This window comes from Rhinopithecus bieti, unplaced genomic scaffold, assembly GCF_001698545.2.
Source record: "Rhinopithecus bieti isolate Rb0 unplaced genomic scaffold, ASM169854v2 scaffold_17829, whole genome shotgun sequence".
NCBI classification, from domain to species: Eukaryota; Metazoa; Chordata; class Mammalia; order Primates; family Cercopithecidae; genus Rhinopithecus; species Rhinopithecus bieti.
The window spans coordinates 618,922-646,511 of NW_016809238.1; the positions used below are offsets into that span (position 1 = coordinate 618,922).

Genomic DNA, 27,590 nt, shown 5'->3' on the forward strand with positions numbered 1-27,590 from the left:
GTCACAAAGAAATGTTAGCAGATGCTGATAAAAGGAGATTAACTGCAGTGGAAGGAGTCAGGTGCTCATCTGACGAAAACACTATCTCAATGTAATATAGTAGTCGTAATACACCTTTCAGCTAAATTAGGAGTGGGAAGCTAATGATATGCTTTTGTTGTTGTTGTTGTTCTTGTTGTTGCTGCTGCAGTTACGGAGTCAGTTGTTCTTGTTGTTGCTGCTGCAGTTACGGAGTCACACTCTGTCACCCAGGCTGGAGTGCAGTGACGTGATCTCGCTTCACTGAAACCTCTGCATCCCGGGTTCAAGCGATTCTCGTGCCTCAGCCTCCTGAGTAGCTAGGACTACAGATATGCACCACTGCACCCGACTAATTTTTTTATTTTTAGTACAGACGAGGTTTCACCATGTTGGCCTGGCTGGCCTCAAGCTCCTGACCTCAAGTGACCCGCCCGCCTAGGCCTCCCAACGTGCTGGGATTACAGGCATGAGCCACCCCGCTCAGCCATGATATACTTTTAATCCCCTGTGATTCTGAGCATTCTGCTTTCACAAGCTTATGGGAGTCTATATCGGGTAACAGTGGCTTTCAAGTTTAAAAAAATCAAACAATTCATGGCAAGAATTCTATTATGCATTGTGAGCCAACAGACAAAAACAAATACAGTTTGTGAAAAAGTACCTATTATTAATATATGCCATTACTAATATTTTTTGTTTTTATTTTTTATTTTTTAATGCTTGTTGAGTCCCATAGACTGGAGTGTAAAGTGCTAACTGTGACCTGGGACAAGTTATTTACCTTCCTTGCATCTCAGTTTTTTTCACTCTGAGTTTACAAAATTAAATGAGATAACATATGTAAAGTTCTTGGCACATCATAAGTTCTCAATGTAGATTAATTCCCTCCTGTTCACACTATTCTTTGTCACTTAAATATAAAGTAAATCCTCATATTATGTTGCTCAAAGCCAAATATTAAATGCCTACCATATATATAAATGGTTGGTGCAAAAGTAATTGCAGTTTTTGCCACTGGAAGTAACGGCAAAAACCACAATTACTTTTGCACCAACCTATAAATTTATGCACAAACTGTGATAGAGGCTATAGCAGTGACTCCTAGTGTATTACATCTCCCTGTATCCATGACCCTGCATGGTCCTCTTCCTCACGGACTGTGAACTTGGCAATGGGACTTACTTTGGCCAAAGAGATATTAGCCAACATGACACAAATAGAAGTTTAAGAATTGCTCGTGCACTGGGTCTTTGCCCTCTTGGTCCTGGGAACTCTTTCTTGCTACTTTTGGAAGGCTGACACCATGTAAACAAACCTGCAAAGCCTACCAGAGACTTGTAGTCCTGCAAACAGCCAGAACCACCAAACATGTGAGTGAGGTCATCTTAAAGCATCTCAGAAAACAGCTGCTTGAGATGGGCAAAAGAATATCCAGCTAAGCCTAGCCTGAATTGCTGGCCCACAGATCAGCAATCAAATAAAATGGCTGCTGTTTTAAGTTTGTAAATGTTGAGGTGGTTTATGATGCAACTCCTGTAACTGCATAGTATTTATTCAACTTTATAATAAGAATTTAAAAATGAGATCTGTTACTCTGCTTGAGAAGCTATAGATTAAGGATATCATTGGCCAGGGAAAATGAGGTAGTATATGGAAGGGGTCAAAATACTTTCTCCAGGAAATTTGTATAGCTCAAGTATTTGATAGCTGAGCTTCTAAACAAAATACATAATAGGTGAATACTCTCTGTGTTCTATTTGGCAATATGACAGAAAAAGTAAAAGAAGAGTCATTCTATTCACAGTTTATCTCCCAGGAGAGATTGTGACTGAGCAATCTGGGGTGTGATTTTTCTTGAAAGGGATAAGCACACAGAATAATTTTAAGAGGAAAAGAAGTTCATCTCCCAGAATGAGCTAAGCAGAAAATATTAAGATGCCATCTCAATAATTTGTCAAGTATATCTAGGGAAGTAGATTAAATAATTACATAATGTAGAAAAGGGAGAAGGTATTCTTTAATGCATTTAATTAGAAAAAAAAAATGGTTAGAAAACAAGAGTATGGGGGTTTCTTAGCAGTAACCATCTTTTCCTGTACCTAAAGTGAAGCCAGCGTGTAGACTGAGTTTGCTTACCAGACATCTCCCTTTTGTAAACATGGATACATTAGAACCTGATGTCATTTGCCATTCAATAGTGTACCCATTTCCCTTCTTCAGATTCACACTCACCCTGGACCCTTCTGATCATTTTATATTCCTCGGAGAAACTATTTTAGCTGACCCACACATCTGGTTTCTCTGACATTTGTAGTCTCACCTTAAAATAATGAACTCATATTCCTATTTATAGATTTAAAAGAATTTTTTTAATTTTTCATTGGCACTTTGTAATTCTACATATTTATAGGGTACAATTTAGTGTTTTGATACATATATATGTTGTATAATGATCAAGTCAGGGTATTTGGTGTATCCATCACCTCATGCATTTATCCTTTCTTTGTGATGAGAACATTCAAAGGATCTCTCCTAGCTACTGTGTAATATATAATACCTTACTGTTAACCATCATCACCCTACTGTGCATTAGAACACCACAACTTACTCCTCCTATCTAATTGTAATTCTGTGCTCTTTGACCAACCTCTCCCCATTCTCTCCTCCCCCTCACCTTCCTGTCTCTGGTAATGACTGTTCTACTCTCTGCTTCTGTGATAACTACACTTATTTTTCTTTGCAATTCCACATATGAGTGAACACCTCTTCAAAAGGTAATTTTTCTAGTAGAACCCATTTTCTTTTTATTTAGATTTCATTTTGAGGCAATGCTTTGCTCTATTGCAAACACTTGTATCTTTTTTGTAATACTAAAGAATCTTGGACTAGGTAGAGGCATTAGAAGTCAGAAGGTTTAACCAATCACTCAAAGTAGAAATCTTATCTATATTCTCCCTGACAGGTAGTCTATCTAGTAGCTTCTCGAACACTTCTACCAGTAAGGAACTCACTGCTTTACCAACAAAACAGGCACTTTAGTTTTACGTGGCTCTAAGAGTTAAAAAGTTATTGCTTATATTAAGCCCAAACTGAAGCTCTATAACTATGATCCATTCATCCTTTCTCTTTCTGTCCTCTGGAACTACACAGATTAAGTCTACTCCCAATTGTACATGACAGCTCTTCAAGTATTTGAAGATAGTGATAATATTCCCCAGGCTGAAACCCAGATTGAACAATTCCTGAAATAAAATTGTCAGAAAAGCCTTTATTCAAGTGGTCTGGCCTCCAAATATAATCAAATAGCCAATGAACCTTCAAGAATATAGACTTGAAATGTGGTGAAAATGTGCTAGACATGGTGTAGAAGATCGGTCAGGGTCATGGGAAAAGTTATAAAAGTTATACGGAAAGACACAAACTTTCTTGGAAGGCCAGGAGATTTTGCAAAGCTTCAGAGAAGAATGAGCTGAAGGCAGCTGTTCTTGCCCTGGGGCAAAGGGCGAGGGCAGATAATAGGGAAATGTAAAGAAACCTATCTAGATAAATTTGTTTAGTCCTGTCTCAAGAAACCAACCTTTGATCATTCATGCTCAGGACTGCTCTCTACTCAAGAGAGTTAACGATGTTTATTACCCACCAATTGTGTTTGCTCCAAGCCTTTGTCATCAAATCTGTACTAAATAAATGTGAGCATTGCCGGCTTAGGGGGCTGCTAACTCTCTTCAGCCCCTAGTGCCAGCAGTTCCCTAGACTGCTCTTTCACTGGATACCTGTGTCTGAGTACTTCTTTCCTCTGTTGCTTGGCCAGAGCATGCAGGACAGACTTGGCAGGTGGTGCCCCATGTGAGGAACGCTGCAACGGATCGCAGTGGAACCCTCAAAAATGGAGGTGAAGAGACTGCACAGTCAGTAAGTCAGTAAGTCATTGGTGCCTGCTCAGGATTTCCAAGTTTAAGGAAATTATTCAGGCTAAGGTTTTATCATGGGACAATAGTTATCAGCTCAAGAGCAACAGTATATATAAGTATTGAAGCAGCTGCTTAAATACTTAAAGCCTCAGTTTCATAGGCTCAATTAAGGGACCTAATGCAAACTGTTGTATCCCATAACCCATGGTTCCTAGAAGAAGGTATGCTAGACGTAGAACTCTGGGAACAAGTGGGAAGAAATCTGAAACAACATCATGCACAAAGGCAAAGGATCCCAGTAACAACTCTAATGTTATGGGCTTTAGTTAGGGCTGCTTTGGTCCCACTCTACACAGAAGAGCCTAAAAAGGGAAGGGAGGAAGAACTATCACCTACCTTACCACCTCTTCCTTCTCCCTCAGCCAAGCCATTACTGGGCAAAAATAACAAAGAGGAAACAGAGGTTTTGCCTAAGCCCCCTCCTCCAATAAATTGGAAAAAAGACAAGGGATACACTATAGCTATGGAACCCTATCTTAGGCAAGCAGCATTAAAGGGAGAGTTCTTAGCCTGCCCAGTAATGCAAGATTGACAAGGCAATCAGGTCTATGAACCCATTTCTTTTAACGCTTATAAAGAGATAAGAAAAAGCATTAGAGGAAATGGAGTTGTTAGCCCATTTACAAGAGGGTTAATTGAGGTCACTCTGCAGGCCTCTTTCTAATAATGGCCACTGTTATTCCTCCCCTACCCCTGACATAGCTCTCTCAAAATCCTATTTGGATAGAACAGTAGCCTTTAAAGGGAGAGAAATTACGAGCCCATGAATTAGTTGAGGAGCAATGAAAAGCCAGCCATATAGAATCATCAAACAGCCTTTGGAATTCGCCCATTTTTATCATTCCCAAAAGATCTTGCAAATGGAGACTTTTGCATGACTTACAGTCTATCAGTACTAATTTGCAACCTATAGGGCCCCTTCAACAGGCCCCCCCATTCCCCTGCAGCGATTCCTCAAGATTGGCCTATGGTCATTATTGACTTAAAAGACTGCTTTTATACTATTCCCCCTGCAAAACAGGACAGAGAAAAATTTGTATTTACAATACCAACTATCAATAATGAAAGGCCAGCTTGCCAATTTCATTGGAAAGTACTTCCTCAAGGAATGCTAAACAGTCCTACCATGTGTCAATATCATGTAAATCAGAATTTGCTGCCCAGTAGAAAAAAATTTCCTAATTCCAAGATTATTCATGTTGTGGATGATATTTTACTAGCAGCCCCAATGGAGCCAGTACTTTTAAGTTTATATGCCTCTGTCATAAAGAACACACAGTTAAGAAGTTTAATCATAGCACCTGAAAAAGTACAATTGTCTTCTCCTTGGAAATACCTTGGATACATACTAACTCCCTGGTCAGTAAGACCTCAAAAGGTTAAATACTAGCAACTTACACACCTTAAATGATTATCAAAAATTACTGGGTGATATTAATTGGCTTCACCCCTCCTTGAGCATAACTACTGGTAAGTTACAAAACCTGTTTTCTATCCAAAAAGGCAACACAGCCCTAGACTCTCCCAGGCATTTAACTCCTGCAGCAAAAAGGGAAATTAAGTAAATAGAGGAAGCTATTTCTCAGAGGCAACTAGATCGCACAGACCCAAAATATTCAGTCCAGTTGTTTGCCTTTCCTACTAAACATTCCCCAAGAAGATTAATAGGACAGATGGTCCCAAGGCTATGCTTCCTAGAATTAGATTTTTGCTCACATACCGGGACTAAAACACTATCTCCCTATATGCAGCTAGTTAGTAAAGTCATCTACACAGGCCACAGACAATGCAATCAGTTGCTAGGTTATGACCCTTGTATCATAAGAATTACTTTAAAAAGCAATTTGAAGTAATATTGCCCCTATCTCTAGATCTTCAGATAACACTCTGATTATATAGGTCATACAGAGCATGCCCTTCCTGCTGACAAACTAATTCAGTTCTTATCTCATACTCATGTAGTTGTGCCTACAAAAGCAGTTCACTCCCCCATACCTAAAGCTTTAACACCTTTTACTGACAGCCCTGGTAAAAACAGAAAAGCAGCTGTTTGGTGGAGACCACATAATTCCCTCACTTCTTCTGGACTTACTAACACTCAGAGAGCCGAGGTTAGAGTCTTAATATTAGCCCTGGAGACCTTTTCCGCTCGGCCTATCAGTATTATTAGTGATTCTGCTTACTCTGTTTATTGATTGCAGAACCTTGAAATAGCCCTCATTAAGTCCACTCTTGAGCCCACCCTGTGTGCACTTTTTCTTCAACTTCAGCAATTGCTGGATCAACGTACACATCCTATTTTTATCACACATATTCAAGCCCACAGCTCACTGCCTGGCCCACTGGCTACAGTAATAACCAAGCAGACATGCAAGTTATGACCTCACTGCTTGACCAAGCCACCCAATCATGTCAATTTTTCCACCAAAATTGGAGGAACTTAACTAAACAATGTCAACTTACCCAAAGACTAACTAAACAAATTATCCTGTAATGCCCAGATTGTCAGCTCACAGGCATGTCTCCTTTAACACGTGCTAACCCTAGAGGACTAGAACCTAATCAGTTATGGCAAACAGATGTTACACATGTCCCTGAATTCGGAAAACTAAAACTACATATGTACATGTATCCGTTGATACCTATTCTCACCTAATTAGCACACATGCTCTTCCTGGAAAGTCCAACCAATATGTTATTAAGTATCTTCTCTCAACTTTTGCATTTACAGGGTGGCCCACAAAAATTGAAACTGGTAATAGTCCGGCTTATGCCAGATCACAGTTTCAATAATTTTGCCATATGTGGAATATCCCGTATAACCCCCAAGGACAGGTCATAGTAGAATGTGTCCATTCCACTCTGAAAAATACGCTCAGAAAACAACAAAGGGGGAATATGAATAAGGACCCTGCAACACTACTAGCACAAGCCTTATTTACCCTTAATTTCTTAAATTTAAATAATAAATTTCAATCAGCTATAGAAAAGCAGTTTGCTAAAATTTCTCAAGACATAAAACCTGCAGTTTTATGGAAAGATGTAAATAGTAATGTAAGTTGTGGTCCAAATGAATTGCTAACAAGGGGAAGAGGATATGCTTGTGTTCACACTCCCTCAGGTCCTCTGTGGATTCCAGCACGACACATCAAACCATACCATGGCATGGCTAGGACAAAACCCGGTACCAGAAATGAAGGAAACATCCCTGTGGAACCCACAGCCTCAGACGATGTGGCTTCCTCGGATGACAAAAGCCCCAGACATTACCTAGGGGATGCTGAAGAAGACAATTCAGGATGCTGAGTGAATCCTGATCCAGATGCAGACACCATTCACTCCAGATAATCTGTTCCTTGCTATACTCTCTGTTATACATTACAACGCACGTAGGGTATTGATCATGTTTATGCTCTCGCTCTGACTGCAACCCGCACCTGCTACACTCTGTTAGGCTCCTCTCTTAGATCTGCCTTTCTTCCGCCCTGTTACTTGGGCAGTCTCTAATAACATAACTGCTTAGCTGGAAGGGGTTAACATACCCCCAAGTGGGGGTGTTCCTTAGTAGCGGCACACATTGAACTAAGGTGCCAAGTAATACTACATGTCACTCCTTGATTAGAAAAGAAGGTTACTGATTACAGTCATGTTTGTCTTATGTTATTTACTAATTCTAGGATGCAAAGCCAGAATACGAGTTATAATCACAGTGCCTGACAAACCTGTTGCTGCACACATCAGTACTCTTCAATAAACAAAACCTGATGCAAAAAACAGAAAAGGGGGAGATGTAGGAGATCAGTCAGGGTGGTAGGAAAAGTTATAAAAATTATAGGGAACAACACAAACCTTCTTGCAAGGCCAGGAGGTTTTGCAAAGCTTCAGGGAAGAATGAGCTGAAGGCAGCTGTTTTTACCCTGGGGCAAAGGGTGAGGGCAGATAATAAGGGAATGTAAAGAAATCTATCTAGATAAATTTGTTTACTCCTGTCTCCAGAAACCAACCTTTAATCATTCACATTCAGGATACTGTCTACGTGATGGGTCGACAATGTTTATTACCCACAAATTGTGTTTGCTCCAAGCCTTTGTCATTAAATCTGTACTAAATAAATGTGAGTGTTGCTGGCTTAGGGGGGCTGCTAACTCTCTTGGGCCCCTAGTGCCAGCAGTCCCCTAGCCCACTCTTTTACTGGATACCTATGTCTGAGAAATCCTTTCATCTGTTGCTCTGCCAGAGTCTGCACGACAGACTTGGCAACATGGTCTGATACTGCAGAGTACTATTAATTTCCTTATTTTAGAAAACAATGCTACCTATGACTCATTATAATGCTCCTGTAACAGTCATGTCACATTGGTGATTCCCATTTAGCCTCCAGTCAACTAGAAGCGAAAAAGCTTTACTAAAAACAAACTTCTGTTAACAGTTCAACCTCTATTTTTTGGGGAGATAATTAATACAAGTGTAGAATTTAAAGTTGTCTCTCATTTTAGTCTTGGTACTTTCAAGCCATCACACCATCCTATGGATACTTTTTGTAATTCTGATTCCTTTAGCTACTTCTCTCACCATCACCCCAAAGACTGATAGGCTGAGGAATCTGGCAGATCCAGAGCCCAATGGCATGCCACTAGATACTGCGGAGGGTCATTTGGCTATCAGTCTTTTCAGTGTATGTTTTTCCATGTCATCCTAAAGCCATAATGCTTTCTGCTTTTGAGTCCAGCATAATGAATTGTATCACAAAGCCACTGGGTTTCCAGCAAAGATCACCTTTGTTTAATGGATAAAAGCAATGTACCCTGAGAGTCTGCTAATGCTTGATGAATAAAAGTTTATTTTAAACAGAAGAAAATGTATTTTTCAGATACCCTATGACTTAATCACCACACAAATCCTATAAAGTAGATTTGATATTATCATTCTTACTTTATTCCTAGGAAAAATCCATGTAGCTAACACTGCCAGTTCTCTGGAGCGAGAAAGACTGCATCTGAATTCTAACTCTGCCTGACATGATATCGGCTACATGACTGTCAGCAAACTACTTAACCTCTGTGAGTGGTCTGTCTCTCCCCCTAAACTGTCATGAGCATTAAATAAAATTATATACATGAATCATGTAACATAGCACCTGGCAAAGAGTTAGGTCTTGATAACTATTATCTATAATTATTATAGCCCGGGATGAGAGAGTTTGAGAAGTGGCAGAAGCAGGATTTGAAGCAGAATTTGTCTGGCCCCGAAACCATTAGAAATATAGAGTCAAGGGCTCACAGAACTAATTTTACTTTTCCTCTAGCAAATACAATTCATCTTCCTGACCACACCTCACCATACCCATAAAAAAAAAAAAATGAGGTGTTGAGACTTGTAAGAGGAACAATGCAACCAAAGATATCTCCCAGTTAGACATTTTATAGTGACAACTTAAAGACAAAAACCAGGTTAAGAACTAGGTCATGGAAAACATGAGTCACAAGGCAGACAAATGGTAGCTGAAGGCAGGATATTTGTGAGGCAATGACAAATTCACTTGCTGTCAAATATTGAGGGCAAAGGCTGAATGGCATTTTGATTGTGATAGGTTAAATGCATTGTCCTGGTTCTTTTGTGTGTGTGTGTGTGTGTGTGTGTGTGTGTGTGTGTGTGTGTGTGTATAGAAGCCTTTTATTAAATATATAATATGAATATATTTTCTTGAAGTCGTTGGTTTTTATTTTTTATTTATTTATTTATTTTAATTATACTTTAAGTTCTAGGGTACATGTGTATAACGTGCAGGTTTGTTACATANACCAGTCTGTGTCGCTCGCGCTGGGAGTTGGAGACTGGAGCTGTTCCTATTCGGCCATCTTGCTCCACCCCCCCTGTCCTGGTTCTTAACAGGACCTTCCTGGGCTTTAGACAGCTCCCTACATTTTCATAGGTAAAGATATTAATTATAATATCATGGAAACTAACACTAAGGAAACTAAATTATTCATTAGCATTACACATTATTAACAGATACATCAATATTATTAAGAATATAAACATAGAAGACATAATTACTTTCTAATTTTTAATAAAAAAAATCTATTTCCATGTTGTAGCAAAGTTGAGGAAATTATATTAAATACATGATAACTGGAATAAAAGACATCAAAAATGTATATCTGGAACAAGGTTAGGTGAGATAGAGAGATCATAAATTTTGCCTATCATAGTTATTAGACAAGAGGATAAACAGAAATGAGAACAGAAATTCCAAGGAGCAGTCTTCTCACTATCAGGTGTCAACCAATCTGAAGTTTATTTAATCAATCATTCAGCATTTTCTTAAAACGTGATAGAAACAAGAACTCAGAAATAAAACAAGTCCTTTATAAAACATACTTTCTAAAGGATAATTCCCAGCTATATATCCCTTAATTTTAAATAAATAATATTAATATTCTTCTATAAAAGGAAAAGTTTTTCTGAATAAAGTCAGATTTAAAATGCTGAAGTTTACTTAAAAGCCTTTAATATTGGGATTCAACTACAGAAGTGCAATTAGAGTCTCTCTAGACACTGCAGTCCCCGAGTAAAAACAATAATGTGCCACCACTCTGTGTCAGGTGAAGAAACAGGTATTGAAACAAATAAATCTTGCCAGAACCTGACAAAAGCAGGAAACTGTTGTCTTCCAACTGTGGTTTAAAGTCAAATCACTGAAGGGAATAGAAAAAGTTACTTGATTCAATTTAAACAAGCCCTCTTTCTATGGTCTGATGACTACAAAAGTTCTGTAGAAAGAGCCAAGTAAATTCTGGTATAATTCAAAAGACTTCTTGTTTAACATAATTTAAACTGACAAAAAAAAATACAAAATAGTATTTTTTTGCTTCTAAAAAGTCTCACTACCCAAGCAAACATTTCTACTTAAAAGATTTTAAAGTCACTATAATGTGGCATATGAAAATGGGTTATGATTCTGATTTAGGAACAGTCAAAGAAGTTCACATGTGGCTTCCTTGATAGTAGACTTCTAAATAAGTGTCCCAGAAAGAATTATAGCATCTTGGAAACCAGTCCAAAGCCAAGACCCCAAATTGCTGTAGCAGCTTTGAATATCAGGCTCTTGCAGCAGTAAGTATATGATAATCTGAAATTACATGCCATTGCAAAGAGCTGCTGGTCTTGTCTCACACTTTCAACCAAATGAAATGACAGTTTCAAAAGCTGCATATCGCCCCCTTTGAAAATTCCTTCTACACTCGCAATTAAGTCATAACCTAATTAAGGCTTCTTGGTTTCACCTGTGAGGTTACTTTTGTAAAGTTCAAAAGCCAAAATCTTAACTGCTTGGCCTGGCTAAAGTCAAGTAACAAGGGATCTAAAAGGATTTTCTTAAAGAGTGCTCAGCTTAATTAAAAGTGGATATCCAAGTTACAAGTATATTTAAAAGGCCTTTATGTTTTCTCTTCTTGGATCTTATTTTTCTGGAAATTTTTTTTCCTTCTCAGTTGACTGAATCATTATTCTCCATTTTTTGTCTTGCCACTCTTAAAGCACACATGAGAGGCCTTAAGATAAATTCTGGTAGGCTGGGACTCCTTGGGAAAAACAAAGGAGGGGTAACAGACCCTGTTTTGGAAAAACTCGTTTTCCTCATGAAATCCTAGGAATTAAAAGTAGAGCATTCCCTCTCAAAATCATAGGCTCTGTTCTGTTTTACACTGTGTTATCTGAGTTTTTAGTTTTGGGGGTATCAAATTACTTCATATTATGAGAGAACTTTGGTGTGTAATAACTAGGTAGGAAATAAACTTTAAAAGATAGCTGATAGGGAGGGATACTTAACTGTTTGCACATTTGAATCACAGAAGCATACTCTTGGTCACCTGAAAGATATGGAAATAAGAGGTGAAGCCAGCTGAATTTCCTGGGTCAGGTGGGAACTTGGAGAACTTTTCTTACAAGAGGATTGTAAAATGTACCAAATCAGTGCTCTGTAGCTAGCTAGGTTTGTAAAATGCACGAATCAGTGCTCTGTAAAAACACAGCAATCAGCGCTCTGTAGCTTGCTAGAGGTTTGTAAAATGCACCAATCTGTGCTCTGTAAAAAAGCACCAATCAGCACTCTGTGGCTAGCTAGAGGTTTGTAAAATGGACCGATCAGCACACTGTAAAATGGACCAATCAGCGCTCTGTAAAATGGACCAACCAGCACTCTGTAAAATGGACCAATCAGCAGGATGTGGGCAGGGACAAACAAGGGAATACAACCTGGCCACCCCAGCCAGCAGCAGCAACTCACTCAGGTACCCTTCCATGCTGTGGAAGCTTTGTTCTTTCGCTATTCTCAATAAATCTTGCTGCTGCTCACTCTTTTGGTCTGTGCCACCTTTAAGAGCTGCAATACTCACCGTGAAGGTCCATGGCTTCATTCTTGAAGTCAGCGAGACTAAGAACTCACCAGAAGGAACCAACTCTGGATACAGAAATATCCCCCCCCACTCCCACTGAGATGGGGTCCATCCCCCATGGGGGATGGATTAATTACAAAGGAATTTGATTGGCTTTGGGTTGCCTTGCAATGAAATGCATGATATGTGCTGTCTTCTCCCATAGTATCTCCTTCCTGTTGGGGATCCAAGATCCAGTATAAAATGGCACCCTTATTTGGGGGACTTTTCTTTGCCTTCAGCTGTGCCTGCTTGTTAGGACCCAAAACTGCATGCTATCCTGGCCCTATTCCTCCAAGGGCTCTACCCTGAAGCCAATAATCCAATTAAGAACTGGCAAACAGGCCAGGATAGCCTGTAATCCCAGCACTTTGGGAGGCCAAGATGGGCGGATCACGAGGTCAGGAGATCGAGACCATCCTGGCTAACACGGTGAAACCCCGTCTCTACTAAAATACAAAAAACTAGCCGGGCGAGGTGGCGGGCGCCTGTAGTCCCAGCTACTCCGGAGGCTGAGGCAGGAGAATGGCGTAAACCCGGGAGGCAGAGCTTGCAGTGAGCTGAGATCCGGCCACTGCACTCCAGCCTGGGAGACAGAGCGAGACTCCGTCTCAAAAAAAAAAGAACTGGCAAACAAAAAAACTTGATTCCATTTATATGAGGTATCTAAAATATTCAAACACATAAAAGCAAGGCATGCAGTAGTGGCTACCAGGGGCTGGAGGGATGGGGAACTGAGAAGTTACTAATCAATGACTGTAAAGTTTTTGTTATTCAAGATGATTAGGTTCTAGACATCTGCTGTACAACACTGTGCCTATAGTTAACAATACTGCATTGTATATTTTAAAATTTGTTAAGAGGATAGATCTCATGTTAACTGTTCTTGCCACATAAAAAAATAGTTTTCATGTAGAGTACTGGAGGTGGGAGGGACATGGTGTGCTAAATGTTATGATGTAAGTGGCACATGGTTCCATGGGAACACACAGAAGAAACATTTTACCTGACCTTAAGGTGTTAGGAAAGTTTTCCCAGAGGAAGTGATGTCTAAGCAGAGACCTGAGTAAGTATGAGCTTGCCAGGGTATAAGCAGTGAAGGCATGGAGGGTAGGGGCTGAAGGGGTTTATTTCAAGACCTAGAGGTATGAAAAAGAAAGTCCTCTTCATAGAACTAAAAGAAGTTCACTTTGGATGGAACTTAGCCTTTGGGCGAAAATAACAGAAGAGCAGAATGATGAGATAAGCTGGGGCTGTTACTTAAAAGTCATGGGAAGGACTTGGACTTAACTTTGAAGACAATGATAAGTTGTTCACTGAAGAGTTGGATGCAAGGACATAAATGTTTTAGAGGAATTACCACCACATGAACATACTGAACTAGGAAGGACATCTGTTGCAGTAATCCAAGAAAGAAATAAGGGGAATACCAGTAAGGTAGGACTAATTAAATGGATTTGAGAGATACTTAGCAGGTAGAATCAATAAGCCTTTGTGATTTACTGCATGCATGAGATAATGGAGAAGAGAAAAAGAATGAACACACCTAAGTCTGGCCTTAGCTACTGGGTACATACCTGTGCTATTTGTTGATATGGAACAGAGAAGGTGGCAAGGGTAGGGTGAGAGAAGTGAAGAGTTCAATTTTAGACTATCCAAGTTGAATACCGTTGACATATTCAAATGGATGTTTCTAGTAGCTAGTATGATATTCAGCTGAAAAAAAAAATTAAGGGTAGACATACATATTTTAGAATCTCCTGCATAAAGATAGTCAGTCAAGCTACAAAGGTAAGTCCATACAAGTAGCCTAACTAGAGTAAGAAAACAAGATTAAAATTCTGAGTGATGAGAGCCCAAAAAAAACTGAAAAGCAGTACAGTAGTCCCCTCTTGTCCACCAGTGGATGCCTGAAACCACAGGTAATACTGAACCCTATATATACTGGTTTTTCCTATATATACATACCTATGATAAAGCTTAATTTCTAAATTAGACAGAGGAAGAACTTAACAATAATACTTTATAATAAAGTAGAGCAATTATAACAACATGCCACCATCATTACTCTTGCATGCAGAGGTCATTATGAAGTAAAATAAGAGTTCCTTGAACACAAGCACTGTTGTACATTGACAGTCAATCTGATAACCGAGACGGTGGCTAAGTGACTAACCTGCCTCCTGCGTATCCAATGTGGATATGCTGAACAAAGGGGTGATTCACATCCCAGGCAGATGGCACAAGACTTCATCACGCTACTAACAATGACTCACAACTTAAAACTTACAAATTCTTCATTTCTGGAGCTTTCCATTTAATATTCTCAGATCATGGTTGGCTACAGGTAACTGAAACTGCGAAGAAAAACTGGGGATAAGGAGGTACTGCTATATCTAGAGGAGAAATTAAAGAGAGGCAGGCAGTGAATGGTGTTAGGAACCAAGGAAATACAGTATTTCCAGGAGGCAGGAATGGTGATAAGTGTCAAGGGATGGAGAGAGAAACAGGTTAAGTAGAATAATGACTGGGAAGCATCCAATCCACTGGATGGTTTGACAGAGTCCCTAGGTGACCATGTGGATTTTAGAAACACCCAAGATGATGGCAAGACTTCAAGCAAAGACCAAGACTGTGAGACAGGCCCAGAAACCTTTTAGTGAGAGAGAAGGAATATTGAGCAAGCTGCCAGGTGACAGAAGGGAAGAAGTACAAGGTGAATGCCAGAAGCCTCCAAGAGTTTTCATACAAGGATGGAAATATAATTTTAAATTAATTTTTTTTTTGAGACAGAGTCTCACTCTGTCGCCCAGGCTGGAGTGCAGTGGCGCGATCTCAGCTCACTACAACCTCTGCCTCCCAGGTTCAAGAAATTCTCTGCCTTAGCTTCTCGAGTAACTGGGATTACAAGCGCCCGCCCCCATGCCCAGCTAATTTTTTTTTTTTTTTTTTTTTAGAAGAGACGGGGTTTCACCATCTTGGACAGGTTGGTCTTGAACTCCTGTCCTGACCTCATGATCCACCCACCTCGGCCTCCCAAAGTGCTGGGATTACGGGCATGAGCCACCACACCTGGCCAGTTATAAATTAATTTTTAAAGGGTTGATAAATCTTTACTGCACACTAACAGACATCTACCACAAACAATATTTTGCTTCTATCTTTTCATGACAGCAATTAAAGTGCATTTTCTACTTTATTCTGTAAAGTAAAAAGATATTTCTATGGCTCTGTTGTGCTTTCTTTGATTAGTGATGCTGTGACATTACCAGCTGAAACAGTTTTATTATATCTTTTTATATTTCCGTTTACAATATAATTCTTACTTCCCAAAGTAAAATTCAAACTCATTTCCTACTAAAAGGATATGCACATAAATCTGCGTGTCACACAAAGCTCATGAGGAAGTGTTAAGTGATTTTAGTAAGAATTATTTCCCCATGTGCAGGCTGCAATAAAAACTGTCAATTCTGGAAACAGTTTTAAATACAGGTACTTTTTCATGCCTAACTGAAACAGCATTACACCATTATTCCTAAATTAATGTGGTATATGGCACCTATAATCTGATGACTGTAATAATTTGTATTGTGCTAAAGAGATAATTTTTGTTTTTAATTCTGCAAAGGGTTTTAGCTACCTCTATAGCAGAATAGGATGAGAAGTAGCCTGGACTTAATCTTCCTTCAGCAGCTTTTTCAAGCTGAATATTTACCTTTTTGGAACAAATAATTTAAAAGTTAAGTTATAGACAACAAAACACAGAACTGTATAGCCAGAAAAAAAAGGTGTTACCTGCCAATTATTTTTTCCTTTGTCACAAGTAGAACTTAAACCATTCCCAAAAGATAACCATCCATCTGCAGAAGAAATTTGATGAACTCCTTTGTCATGACACTTGATATTGTCGAAAAAGTCAAATACGCAAGATATTCTCCTTGGAGGCTAGTAAGTTCCACTTGGGTGCCATATGCTACAATTAGGCTACTCCTTAAAACTGCAAATAAAGACCGTACTTACTGACAGACTTGAAAAGAAACAGCCAGCTAAAATTCATTGTTCTGTTTACGGTAAGGATGTTGTTAGGAATATCACTGAAGATGTTCTCTACATTTTAGAGGATCCTCTTTATGAAAACTCACAGGAAAAATTTGCATTCAATAAGAAAGATCAATAGTGCTTCTCCCAAATGTATGCTGTATAATATCATATGTGGTCTCTATGCCTGAGACTGAGTCTTCTGTTTATTTGCTAATATGCTGTGGAACTATTTTAAAGTCCCCCTACCATAAACAGAAGAAAATATCCGGAAAAAACATAGGGCAAAAAATAAAATCAGCACAGAGAATGCAGGAGAGCACAGGAAAAACTCTTATCCTTAACACATAAGGATTTTGTAGCCATTCTGTGTGTGTGCATGTCCACAGGCTCACGCACATTTCTGTATATTTTCATCATTCAGAACACACACTTTTATTTTACATGCAGTGCATTAGTTATCCACTGCTAGGGAATAAATTATCACCAAATGCATCAGTTTAAAACAGAAAGCATTCATTATCTCGGTTTCTGTGGGTCAGGAATCACAGTACAATGTAGCTGGATCCTCTGGTTGAGGATCTCTTACAAGGCTATAATCACCACATCAGCTGAGGCTATAATCATCTCATGGCTTGATCTGGGAAGGAACTGCTTCCACTCCCTCATGAGGTTGTTGGCAGGCCTCAGGTCCTTGCTATTATCTGGAGATAGCTGCTTGCCACATAAGCCTCTGCATAGGACGACATACTGCCAATGTGGCAGCTTGCTTCCCCCAGAGTAAGGGCTCCCAGAGAGAGGGCAAGAAAGAGTGTGCAAGGCAGAAGCCAGCCTAACCTCAGAAGTAACATGTGGCTGGGTACAGTGGCTCATGCCTGTAATCCCAGCACTTTCGGAGTCCAAGTGGGAGGATCGCTTGAGCCCAGGAGTTTAACACCAGCCTGGGAAACATGTGAAACCCATTTCTACAAAAAATACAAAAAATTAGCTGGGCATGGTGCACATGCCTGTAATCCCAGCTATCCAGGAGGCTGAGGTGAGAAGATCACCTGAGCAGGAGGTCAAGGCTGTAGTGAGCTGTGATTGTGCCAAGGCACTCCAGCCTGGGTGACAGAATGATGCCTCACTCGAAGGAGAAGGAGAAGGAGGAGGAGAAGGAGGAGAAGAAGGAGGAGGAGAAGGAGGAGGAGAAGGAGGAGGAGAAGGAGGAGGAGAAGAAGGAGAAGGAGGAGGAGGAGAAGAAGAAGAGGAGGAGGAGGAAGGAGGAAGAAGAAGAGGAAGAGGAGGAAGAAGAGGAGGAAGAGGAAGAGGAAGAGGAGGAAGAAGAGGAAGAAGAAGGAGGAGGAGGAGGAGGAGGAGGAGGAGGAACATGGCATTACTTTTATCAAATTCTATTCATTAAAAGTGGGATCCACTGGGTTCAACCTACACTTAAGGGGAAAAGAACAAAGGACTGGGCCTAATGCCAGGAAGTGGGATCACTGAGACCATCTCAGAGGCTGCCCACTACACAGTTATAGTCATTTCTCACATTCTAGGGACTCTTCTTTAGTCCTATTGAAATCTGAGGCAGGGCATGACAGGTTTGCCTTAAGAAAAGTGGAGCTCATTTTAATTTTCTTAAATTATTGTCATGGGCACAGAAAATGCAATCAAATTAGTGAGTTAGTCCTTAACTTTGACAATTCTTTTGTCAATTACTAAGACCATTTCTGAGGCTTCACTCTGAATATGGATTTCTATGACTTTATTTTTTGCCTAGTAACTTATTTTTACATAGTTAGCCTGATACAAGTTATTCCTGGAAAAGAGCTTTTATCTTAAAATAATTTCATGTTCTCTATTATTAATAGTACTGAACGTGGCTGCAAATTAATCACAAGCGAGTATGAATACTCATTGTGCACCAAGGCCAAGATTTCCCCTTAGAGTATCCCAAGGTAATTCTCCTTCCCTCCTTATCTCTCTGTTCTCTCCTACTGGTTTTAGGTATGGTGACAATATTATTAAGTCAGCCATGGACATCATAATCTGTCTTTTCTTCTGTGTTATTACTAACAGCACTTTCTTTTACTTTCAAAGGTGTCCTCATTTGAATAACAAATTAAAAACCATCCTATTTTTAGGTAATGTTATATATTATTTTAATTTATTTATGTGACAGTTTTTATTAGGTTTTGTCTCAGGAATTTTAAAGAGTGGAATAGAGGAAGCACCTCTTATCCTCTTCTTTTTCTAGTGGGAAAGGTTTAAAGAGAAAACAGATATTGAAAGAGTGAAGTATTCAGCTATTCACAATAGCAAACACATGCAATCAACCTAGGTGCCTATCAATGGTGGATTAGATAAAGAAAATGTGGTACACATATACCATGGAATACTACCCAGCCATAAAGAAGAATGAGATCATGTCCTTTGCAGCAACGTGGGTGTAGCTAGAGGCCATTCTCCTAAACAAATTAACGAAGGAAGAGAAACCCAAATACCACATGTTCTCACTTGTAAGTGGGAGCTAAACATAGAGTACACATGGACATAAAGATGGCAACAGTAGACACTGGGGACTACTAGTGGGTGGAGGGATGGAGTGGGGATAGGGCTGAAAAACTAACTATTGGGTACTATGCTCACTACCTTGGTGACACGATCAATCGTACCCCAAACCTCAGCGTCATGCAATATACCCATGTAACAAACCTGCACATGTACCCCCTGAATCTAAAATAAAAGTCAAAATTATAAAAAGAAAAAACAGTGAAGTGCTCATGACTCCTCCTAATCTCAGTCCAAGCAGTGGTGTACATTTGACAGGTATTTAATGAAAGCAAAAAAGGCTCAGACCATTAAGCAGAATTTGAACAGATATATTTGGCAAGGATACAATATGCTTAAGGACAATATCAAATAGAAAGTAAGCAACATTCACAGAAAAATATGAACAAACCTGTTCTAACTCCCTCTTGAACCTTCTGGGCAGATGAGAACTTTCTGGGTAACTCTAGGAGGAGGCACAGTAATCCACACAGCAAGTGGCTCAAATCCAAGCCAATCTGCACAGGTTACAATTTTCCAGTCTAGTGCTTCCTCTGGGCTGTGATGGAAGACCTCATAGAGATATACAAATATACACGTGATTTACTATCTACCCTGACTTCAACCAAGATCAGGAGAAAAACATGCTATGTTCAGGGCTTTGCTCAGAAAATTTCAAGATAAGGCTCAACTTAATTCTTTTTCTTATTTTAACTCAAATTCATCCCTTCATGACCTCATCCTTTGCCTTCAGCAAACTCCTAACTTACCCAGAAGTAGGAGCTGACTTGAACACCTATGTCTCTACTGCCAATTATTACCTCACTCACCCTGTTAGCATTACTAGCATAGAAAGGAAACCTGTTACCAGGGCAACCAGGACGAGTGCAAAAGTTCAGCCACAGTTGGAGCCTCTATTTTAAATGATCAAATTCCAACTGTGTTCTTGACTCATTTTCAATTTGTAGACATAAAAAGGTATAACATTTTATAATTCCTCTGACTTATTATACATGTTTTATCCATATCTCCAAAAGGTCCTGTTGACCTGTTCCTTTTCTTTGAAATTCAATAACTAATTTGTTTCTATTAACTAGGGATGACATTCAAAGTGTTTAGAACCAAAATGACATAAGAAGTACCAATCAGAATGGATGTAGTCACCATATCAGAATGTATATAGTACTAATTATAGATAAGAACTCAACCAGAGCATACTAGCCACCAGTCAGTCCAGTGTCTTACTAATCCTGATATCTTACCTTCCTCATGAAATAGATTTCTCTTCTGTTCAATTATTGCACACTTATCCTGACTGGCCAACTGGTATCACTATGTACAACTGGAAAAATAACTAGATATTGATGTGAAATGCATCCACGCCTTTTATGTCAAGTCATAGATGGGATGATTTTTAAAATATTCTATATATTTCCTTCATAGGAAGAAAGACATCGTGTGTTAGGTGGAGAAGGATTTTAGGAAGGAGAAGTAGGAGATCAGGAAGTATATAATCCCTTTCTAGTTGAGAGGTAGGAGTGGTCTCATGTGGTAGTCAGTGGAGTTGTTCCTGAAAATGCTTCTGGTTCTCCTCCTCCCAAGCCCATGCACTTACCATGCCCTTGTGCTTGGGTGGGGCCAAATAATCAGTTCTTATCAGAGTGTGAGCAGAAGTGATTTATTTCACTTCCAGGCAGAATGTTCAATTACTGACTACTCTGAGACCTCCCTGAGAGCAACCTTCCACATTACAACTGCTATTTCAGCCTTGATCCCAGAGGGAGAGCAACAAGCAATAGAGCCCTCCAGCTAACTCACAATGAAAATGTAGTGAGAGCAAGAAATAAACTCTGTTGTTTCAGACCACTGAGATGTTGGATTTGTTTGTTACTGAGGCATAATCTAACCTAACCTGACTGATACATATTAGTTTTAAGAGCTTATCATTGAGATCTCCTGTTTACTTTCCTAATTCTGAGATACTTAGTTCAATGGCTGCAAGTCTGTAAACTCTCTCATATTGTACACAAAATTTGGGAGGCTGGAGGAAGTGGGTCCATGGAGTTCATTAAATTCTCCAAAACTCCTGACTTTAGCTCCACCTTATTGCTAATTCCTAAGTAATCCATGAGTTTAGACTATTACCACAAATGACAACCTTGACTTGGATCTCCAATTATGCCAACCTTGACTTGCATCTTCTAGTCCTAAATTCTTACCTTGTCTTTGTAAGCCATCATCACTCATTGGGTGGCTACAACAAAATGTGTGCTTGACCTACTTCTTGAACCAGCTCTGTTTGATGTTAGGGAAATCTGTCTTTAAACTGTAACTGGAGCTGAAATTTCCTAGCTCATCTCTTTTCTGCTGAGCCCTGTATTAACTTGACAGGATCCTAACAGAAATACCACATCTGTTGCTCCTTTAAGATCTCTTCTATGAGGTGTTGTTGATGTCTCAGTATTATGAACTATATATCCAGACACTTGATTAAGATGCCTCTGTAGAGTTCAAAATGTATCTCTTTGTTACTCACAACTTTCTATCATCAGTGATTTATTTTGGACACTTAGCTGTAAGTTTGTCCATCAAACTCTCTAATAAAAGTAAAACGCTTTAATAACTAGATTTTATTGCCTAACAATGGATATTACACATTATATATTGTGTATACTAGTATACATTAAGTAGTATATTTAAAATATAATTTATAATATATTTAAAATAACAGAATATGCATATGTAGATGTATTAACAATAAGCAATCAAATACTGAGGCAATACTGAAGCAATAAAAACTAATTGTTTTTTGCTAAAAGAATATAAGCATCTTATATGCAATATATATATTATTTCCTGTTACTACATAGGATGCTGAATAAAGTACGCTTTGCAACATGCCTAGGAAATAATTTTTTTTTTTTCTTTTTTAGATGGAGTCTCGCTTTGTCGCCCCGGCTGGAGTGCAGTGGCGCAATATCGGTTCACTGCAAGCTCTGCCTCCCAGGTTCATACCATTCTCCTGCCTCAGCCTCCCGAGTAGCTGGGACTACAGGTGCCCACCACCATGCCTGGCTAATTTTTTTTTTGTTTTCGTATTTTTAGTAGAGACAAGGTTTCTCCATGTTAGCCAGGATGGTCTCGATCTCCTGACCTCGTGATCCACCCACCTCTGTCTCCCAAAGTGCTGGGTTACAGGTATGAGCCACCACGCCCGACCCCTCCTAATCTTTTAAAATATGCATTTTAGGGAGACAGAATTAAACTGTCGAGAGTACAAAATAAATATCAAAATCCAATATTTCCCTTTCTTTCTTCATATTTTAATTTTATTGATCTTTTATTGTAAATGACATAAAGTGGTGGTTCTTAAAATTAAATAAAATTAAATAAGGATATTAATTCAGTATGTTACTTAAATCAGTATCAGTCTTTGAGTGTCCCAATTCTAAAGAGCTTTACTACTGTAAATATTATGCTCTTTCAAGCCCCATAATCCCACGTCTTCTGACACTAACTTAATTATGTTATGCATATTTGCTTCTCCAGATAAAAGGAAAAAGTACAGTGTCAGGGTACCCTGGCGGTAGCCTAAAGGAAAATGAAATAGAGAAAAGTTAACCAATTCCGATGTGATCCTCTTCTTAAGAAAGTACAGGCAGCTCACTTAAGTCCACCATGAAAACAATATTAACCTTCCCAATCTGGTACTGGAAGGGCAGAAGAGTTTGTAGACATTTCTAACTCAGGAGCAAGGATACTGTATACACTTGTACTGTCACTGATGCTACCTTAGGAGGAAAATATTTAAAAATTAAAATATTTTCTTAATAGGACTCCGTTTACTGTTTTTCATCAATTCCTCAAGAATAACTACAGAGTTAATAACGCATAGGATAAACTGTCACAGAAATATCACTTTCTCAGATGGTGCTGGGCCATCTCTTATTAATTTATTAAATCAGACTATATAACTTTTGGTAAGCCGTGAACCTCAGGCTATCAATATACATCAATTTTCCATGACTAGAAAGTAATTATTTCCTACATATTCACCACTGGGAAGAAGGAACTCAGACTGACCTAAAGATATTCATTATCATATGGGTTCTAGATAATGAATACACACACAACATGTGCACACACATGAGCCACTGAGTTATTCCCAAGCTATCATCCATAATTCTATCAAATTTTCCCACTTTTTAAAAATAATTATCAAATAATCATTTAGTTACTTAATAAAAGGTGTAACTTGTGAACCCTAATGAAATATTATAGTAGATTTTCACATTTACTTTTCATTTATGGAAAATCAAATAAGGAACTGCTTATTTACCTTCATAAAGATGCATTCCAATAGCATTCAAGCCAGGTGTCATATATTCCATGGGCTAATTTCACTCCATAAGTATCTTTAAGATTACACATTAAGTACTATGGCATAAACATTCATATTTATTAAAGACCTACTGGGGCCAGGTATTCATTTGGGCATTTTGTATGAAAATAATAATTATTACAATTGCATGATAATGTAATAATATTACTGCCATAAATTAGGTCATTTCATATATTGGCCAAATTACTTATTGTTTTTATTATAGCAATTAATATTTATTGAGAGCTAAAGTACTTCAACTAAAATATGTATTTTCTGTTATTATAATAGCTACTAATATTTATCAAGAGTTCATTACATGGTGGACATTGTACCCATTGTTTTGCATTTATTATCTTCCTTGATTGTCACAACAACCCTGAAACGGGTACTAACATCCTCATTTTACACTTGAGGAAACTGAGGCTCAGAAAGTGTAGTTTACTCAGAGTCACAAGGCTAAAGAATGGCGGGACAGAAGTCCATGCTGTTTCTATTATATCACACTGCTTCCCACATAAAAAAAATAAGGTCAAAGACAACCAAGATTTTTTGTGACCTTAAAAATTTACTTTGCCTCTTCACTTTGGAAGCATGCATTTCCCCCAGATTAATCATGATGATGATGATGTCAGGAATAGTGATATTAATATCACTATTAATATTAATTATAAATGATATAACAACTCATTTCTAGAAAATGAGAAAACTAACTTTTCCGCATTATTTTTGCCTCTATGTAGTTAAGATGGGGCTAACATCCAAGTATTTTATTTGTCAGATCAGAATTTTCCCCCTCTAACAAGCTGATAAAATATTTAATAAGAGAGCTGGAGTAAACAACCATGAATAATGATCACAGAACACCTCTTAAGTGTGTCAAATCAGTGTCCATTCTGAATAGCTAATAAAGCACTCCCATAGAGTAACAAAGATGCAACATTGATTATGTTTTTCATTAATGTTTTAAAACTTCACCAATTCAAACAACACTAACTGAACTTGTGATAATTTGGATACGCTGTGCCATTTTACCTTTGTACTATTAAAACCAAATAATGCAAAACCAATAATGTTAACAGCAGCAAACTGTGCCCTATTGCTGTTTCCTCTAGCTAAATAAGTCTAGTCTCATTCTTTCTCTTTCTCTTTCTTCTTCTTCCCTCTTCCCCTCTTCCCTCTCCCTCCTTCTCTCTCTCCTCTTATTCCACCTCCCTCTCCAGGGCCTCCCTGGGTCAATCCTCTTGACCAGAATCAGCCATTCATTTCCAGCCTTTCTTGTCACCAGCCCATTCTCGGCAACTAGCTCTGCCCCTTACTCCCAGCCTTAGTAATTAATTGTGCTATTATTGTGAATTAATCGTACAAGCAAGTCAATGTTTAGCCTAATTAAGAGTGAACCCAACAAATTATCTAAAGCACCACTCCAGCAGAATTTGCATCCAGCCTTGTATGAGCAGCCAATCAAGCTTTTCAACTATTGAATCAAGGAGTTCTGGGCTTCATTAAAACATACAACTCAGCCCTCTTCCCACATCAGCGCCTGAACCCTTTCCCAGTCCTCCATTCTTTACTCACCCCTAAATGCTGTGTTTAACTACATACCTTTGGAAATCATATTGTATCTCTTTTTTTTAATTTGCTACAATTGGTAGCTTTGTACTTTAATAGTTTCATCAGTTTAGGTCACTTATAGTTTATTAAATTTAAATTTTTTCTTACCGCCTCCCAAAACAAATTAAATAAAACAAATACCACCTCCCAAAATAAATAAAACAAAGAAGCAAACACACAAACATTCCTTCCTTGGAAGGAAGCTACCGTTGTAAACAATGGCAGCAGGTTGACCAACTTATTACTTGAAAAACAATAAGTGAAAATAAGTTCTTATCAGTAAAAATTTGCACCTGGGCTCCTACTACTCAATCATTATTGACTAGAATAAGAAAAAAGTTTGTGTAAGGGATCAGAAAGCGTACTCAAGCTGTTGAAAATAGTGAACTTAACAAAATTTTTTAATTAAAAATAAACTGCTTGAAGTAAAAATTCACCGATTTTTTTCCACTAAATAATTCAGCCTTGAGAAAATTATGTCCTGAAGCCTACAGCTGTGAAGATAGAAACTGGAGCTACAAATCAGAGAGTCTTTTCATACTTATGAACCAGTGTATTAGTCATTCTTTTAAAAATCAGGATAAATGTAAGAGCTCCAGAGGCTAAGGCCTAAGTCAGCATGGTGCGTGGAATTTAATTAGATCTTGAACAATTTCTTTCAGCCTTCCAAGTCTATGCCAGTCTCTCCCTCGTTTATTTTTCCTATTCATCCTTGCTTGCTTTTGTTGCCCCCTCAGTACATAGAAACCATGCGTTTTACACCTCCATTTCAGATATTCTCTCCTGCCACCTCCCTTGGTGCAGTCGTCCTGGTCAGATCACACTTACTGAGGGCACTCACCATACCCAGCCAGATGAGTTCTCCATGTGACTTCTTACTAAAGCTTATCAAAAAGGAAACAGAACAGAGACACCGAGTCTATTCCATTCTCATTACAGTCACCACCTAACCCATACCTTCATGTTGTTCAGGTCCTGAATATGAATAGTAACATTTATTTTCAAAATTACCTGCATCACTTTGTCTTATTTCTCAATTTCTCTCTCTGAAATACTTAACACATAGTGATGTACTAATATTGGTAACTGATTCTCTGGAAAAGGCTTTGTATCAGGAAAAATGGAACTTTCCCTTGTGATTAACACTAGAAAACATCAGCTTCTGCATATCCTGCCCTAAACAGTATGCACTCTTTGGAAACATTCCAGTTCACAGAAGAATTTTTACCAGTGAGTCAAATGTCTAATTCTCTCAGTGCTAAACACTGTATTTATCATTATAATACTAAAATAAGTCTACAAACATACTGATGTATATGCAAGCATATAAGCATCTATACATACTGTTATTTAAACCTGTTTTAGAACATAAAGTAAAAGGGGCCAAGCACATCACAAAATAACAAGTGCTTATCATAGAATTCACTATGTAGATTTCCTCAAAAAGCCCATTAACACAACAGGAGAATATTTCAACACCAAGTTTCAGAAATTCAGAAGCAGGAAGACTCCCTTCTTTTCCTGTGATTCATTAATGAGACAATCAGTGCTGAAAACATGCCTTTTGCTGCCATCAAGTGGCTCTTTTCAGAATATTCTGATCAACATCATGGTGTGCTAGCACTGCTTCCCCCACCACTTCCTTCCTTGTACATTATACATTATCAACCTTTGGGGAACAGGAATATTTGAAAAGACCAAGCAAGCCTTTCCTAAACTAGGACTTTATACTATGGATGCTATAAAAATTACATTACTAAGAAATTATTCAGAAAGACAACTTCAAAAAGTGTTTGAAGTATCCAAAACTGAAAAATCCTTCCCAGCCCTGGGTGACCTTTTCAGTTTCTAGTCAATAAAGATTGTGACCTGAACTTGGGAGCACGCCTCTCTTTATTAATACCAAATAGAGAATTGCTAAATAGACTGGTTCAGGGTACACAGTTGAAAAGAGAGGAAATTAGAAAACGTATTTGGAATAATTTTTAATTAAGTCAAATCCCATTACTATGGAAGAAAAAAGTTTTCTATTGATGTCTCATTTTCTCAAGGCTTCATTCCTATATATAAATAATGTGGCATATTGTACAGTCACTGCAAAAGTTCAACTGTGATTACTATATAATTCTCATTTTAATATAGTTGATTGCCTAGTCCCTTTTTATTTGAGTGTCTTCCCTTTTTTATTGCTTTTTTTCAAGTTCTAGGGTACATGTGCAGGATGTGTAGGTTTGTTTCATAGGTAAATGTATGCCATGGTGGTTTACTGCACCTATCAACCCATCAGCTAGGTATGAAGCCCAGCATGCATCAGCTCTTTTCCCTAATGCTCTCCCACTCCTACCCTTCCCCAATAGGCCCCGGTGTGTGTTGTTCCCCTTCCTGTATCCATGTGTTCTCATTGTTCAGCTCCCACTTATAAGTGAGAATATGCAATGTTTGGTTTTCTGTTCCTGCATTAGTTTGCTGAGGATGATGGCTTCCAGCTTCATCCATGTCCCTACAAAGGACATGATCTCGTTCCTTTTTATGACTGCATACTATTCCATGGTGTGTATGTACCACATTTTCCTTATCCATTCTATCACCGATCGGTAT

At 38.6% G+C, this 27,590-nt stretch overlaps 1 protein-coding gene across 14 annotated transcripts in view; it reads right to left on the reverse strand.

Moving 5' to 3' along the window:
• TMEM117 (transmembrane protein 117) overlaps window positions 1-27,590 on the reverse strand; it is a 556,913-nt gene that overhangs the window by 408,350 nt on the left and 120,973 nt on the right. For 2 of the 14 annotated variants that reach the window (XM_017888964.1, XM_017888966.1), the window contains 2 exons: window positions 14,005-14,143; window positions 11,824-11,863 (listed from right to left, as the gene is read on the reverse strand). The exons of 9 other annotated variants lie outside the window; for them this stretch is intronic. In XM_017888964.1, the coding sequence (XP_017744453.1) occupies window positions 11,824-11,863; window positions 14,005-14,143 (179 nt within the window). Of the gene's footprint in view, window positions 1-11,823; window positions 11,864-14,004; window positions 14,144-19,409; window positions 19,571-19,767; window positions 19,793-27,590 lie in introns of those variants that run through there. 3 more of the 14 variants (XM_017888969.1, XM_017888970.1, XM_017888971.1) reach the window with 3 other exon arrangements.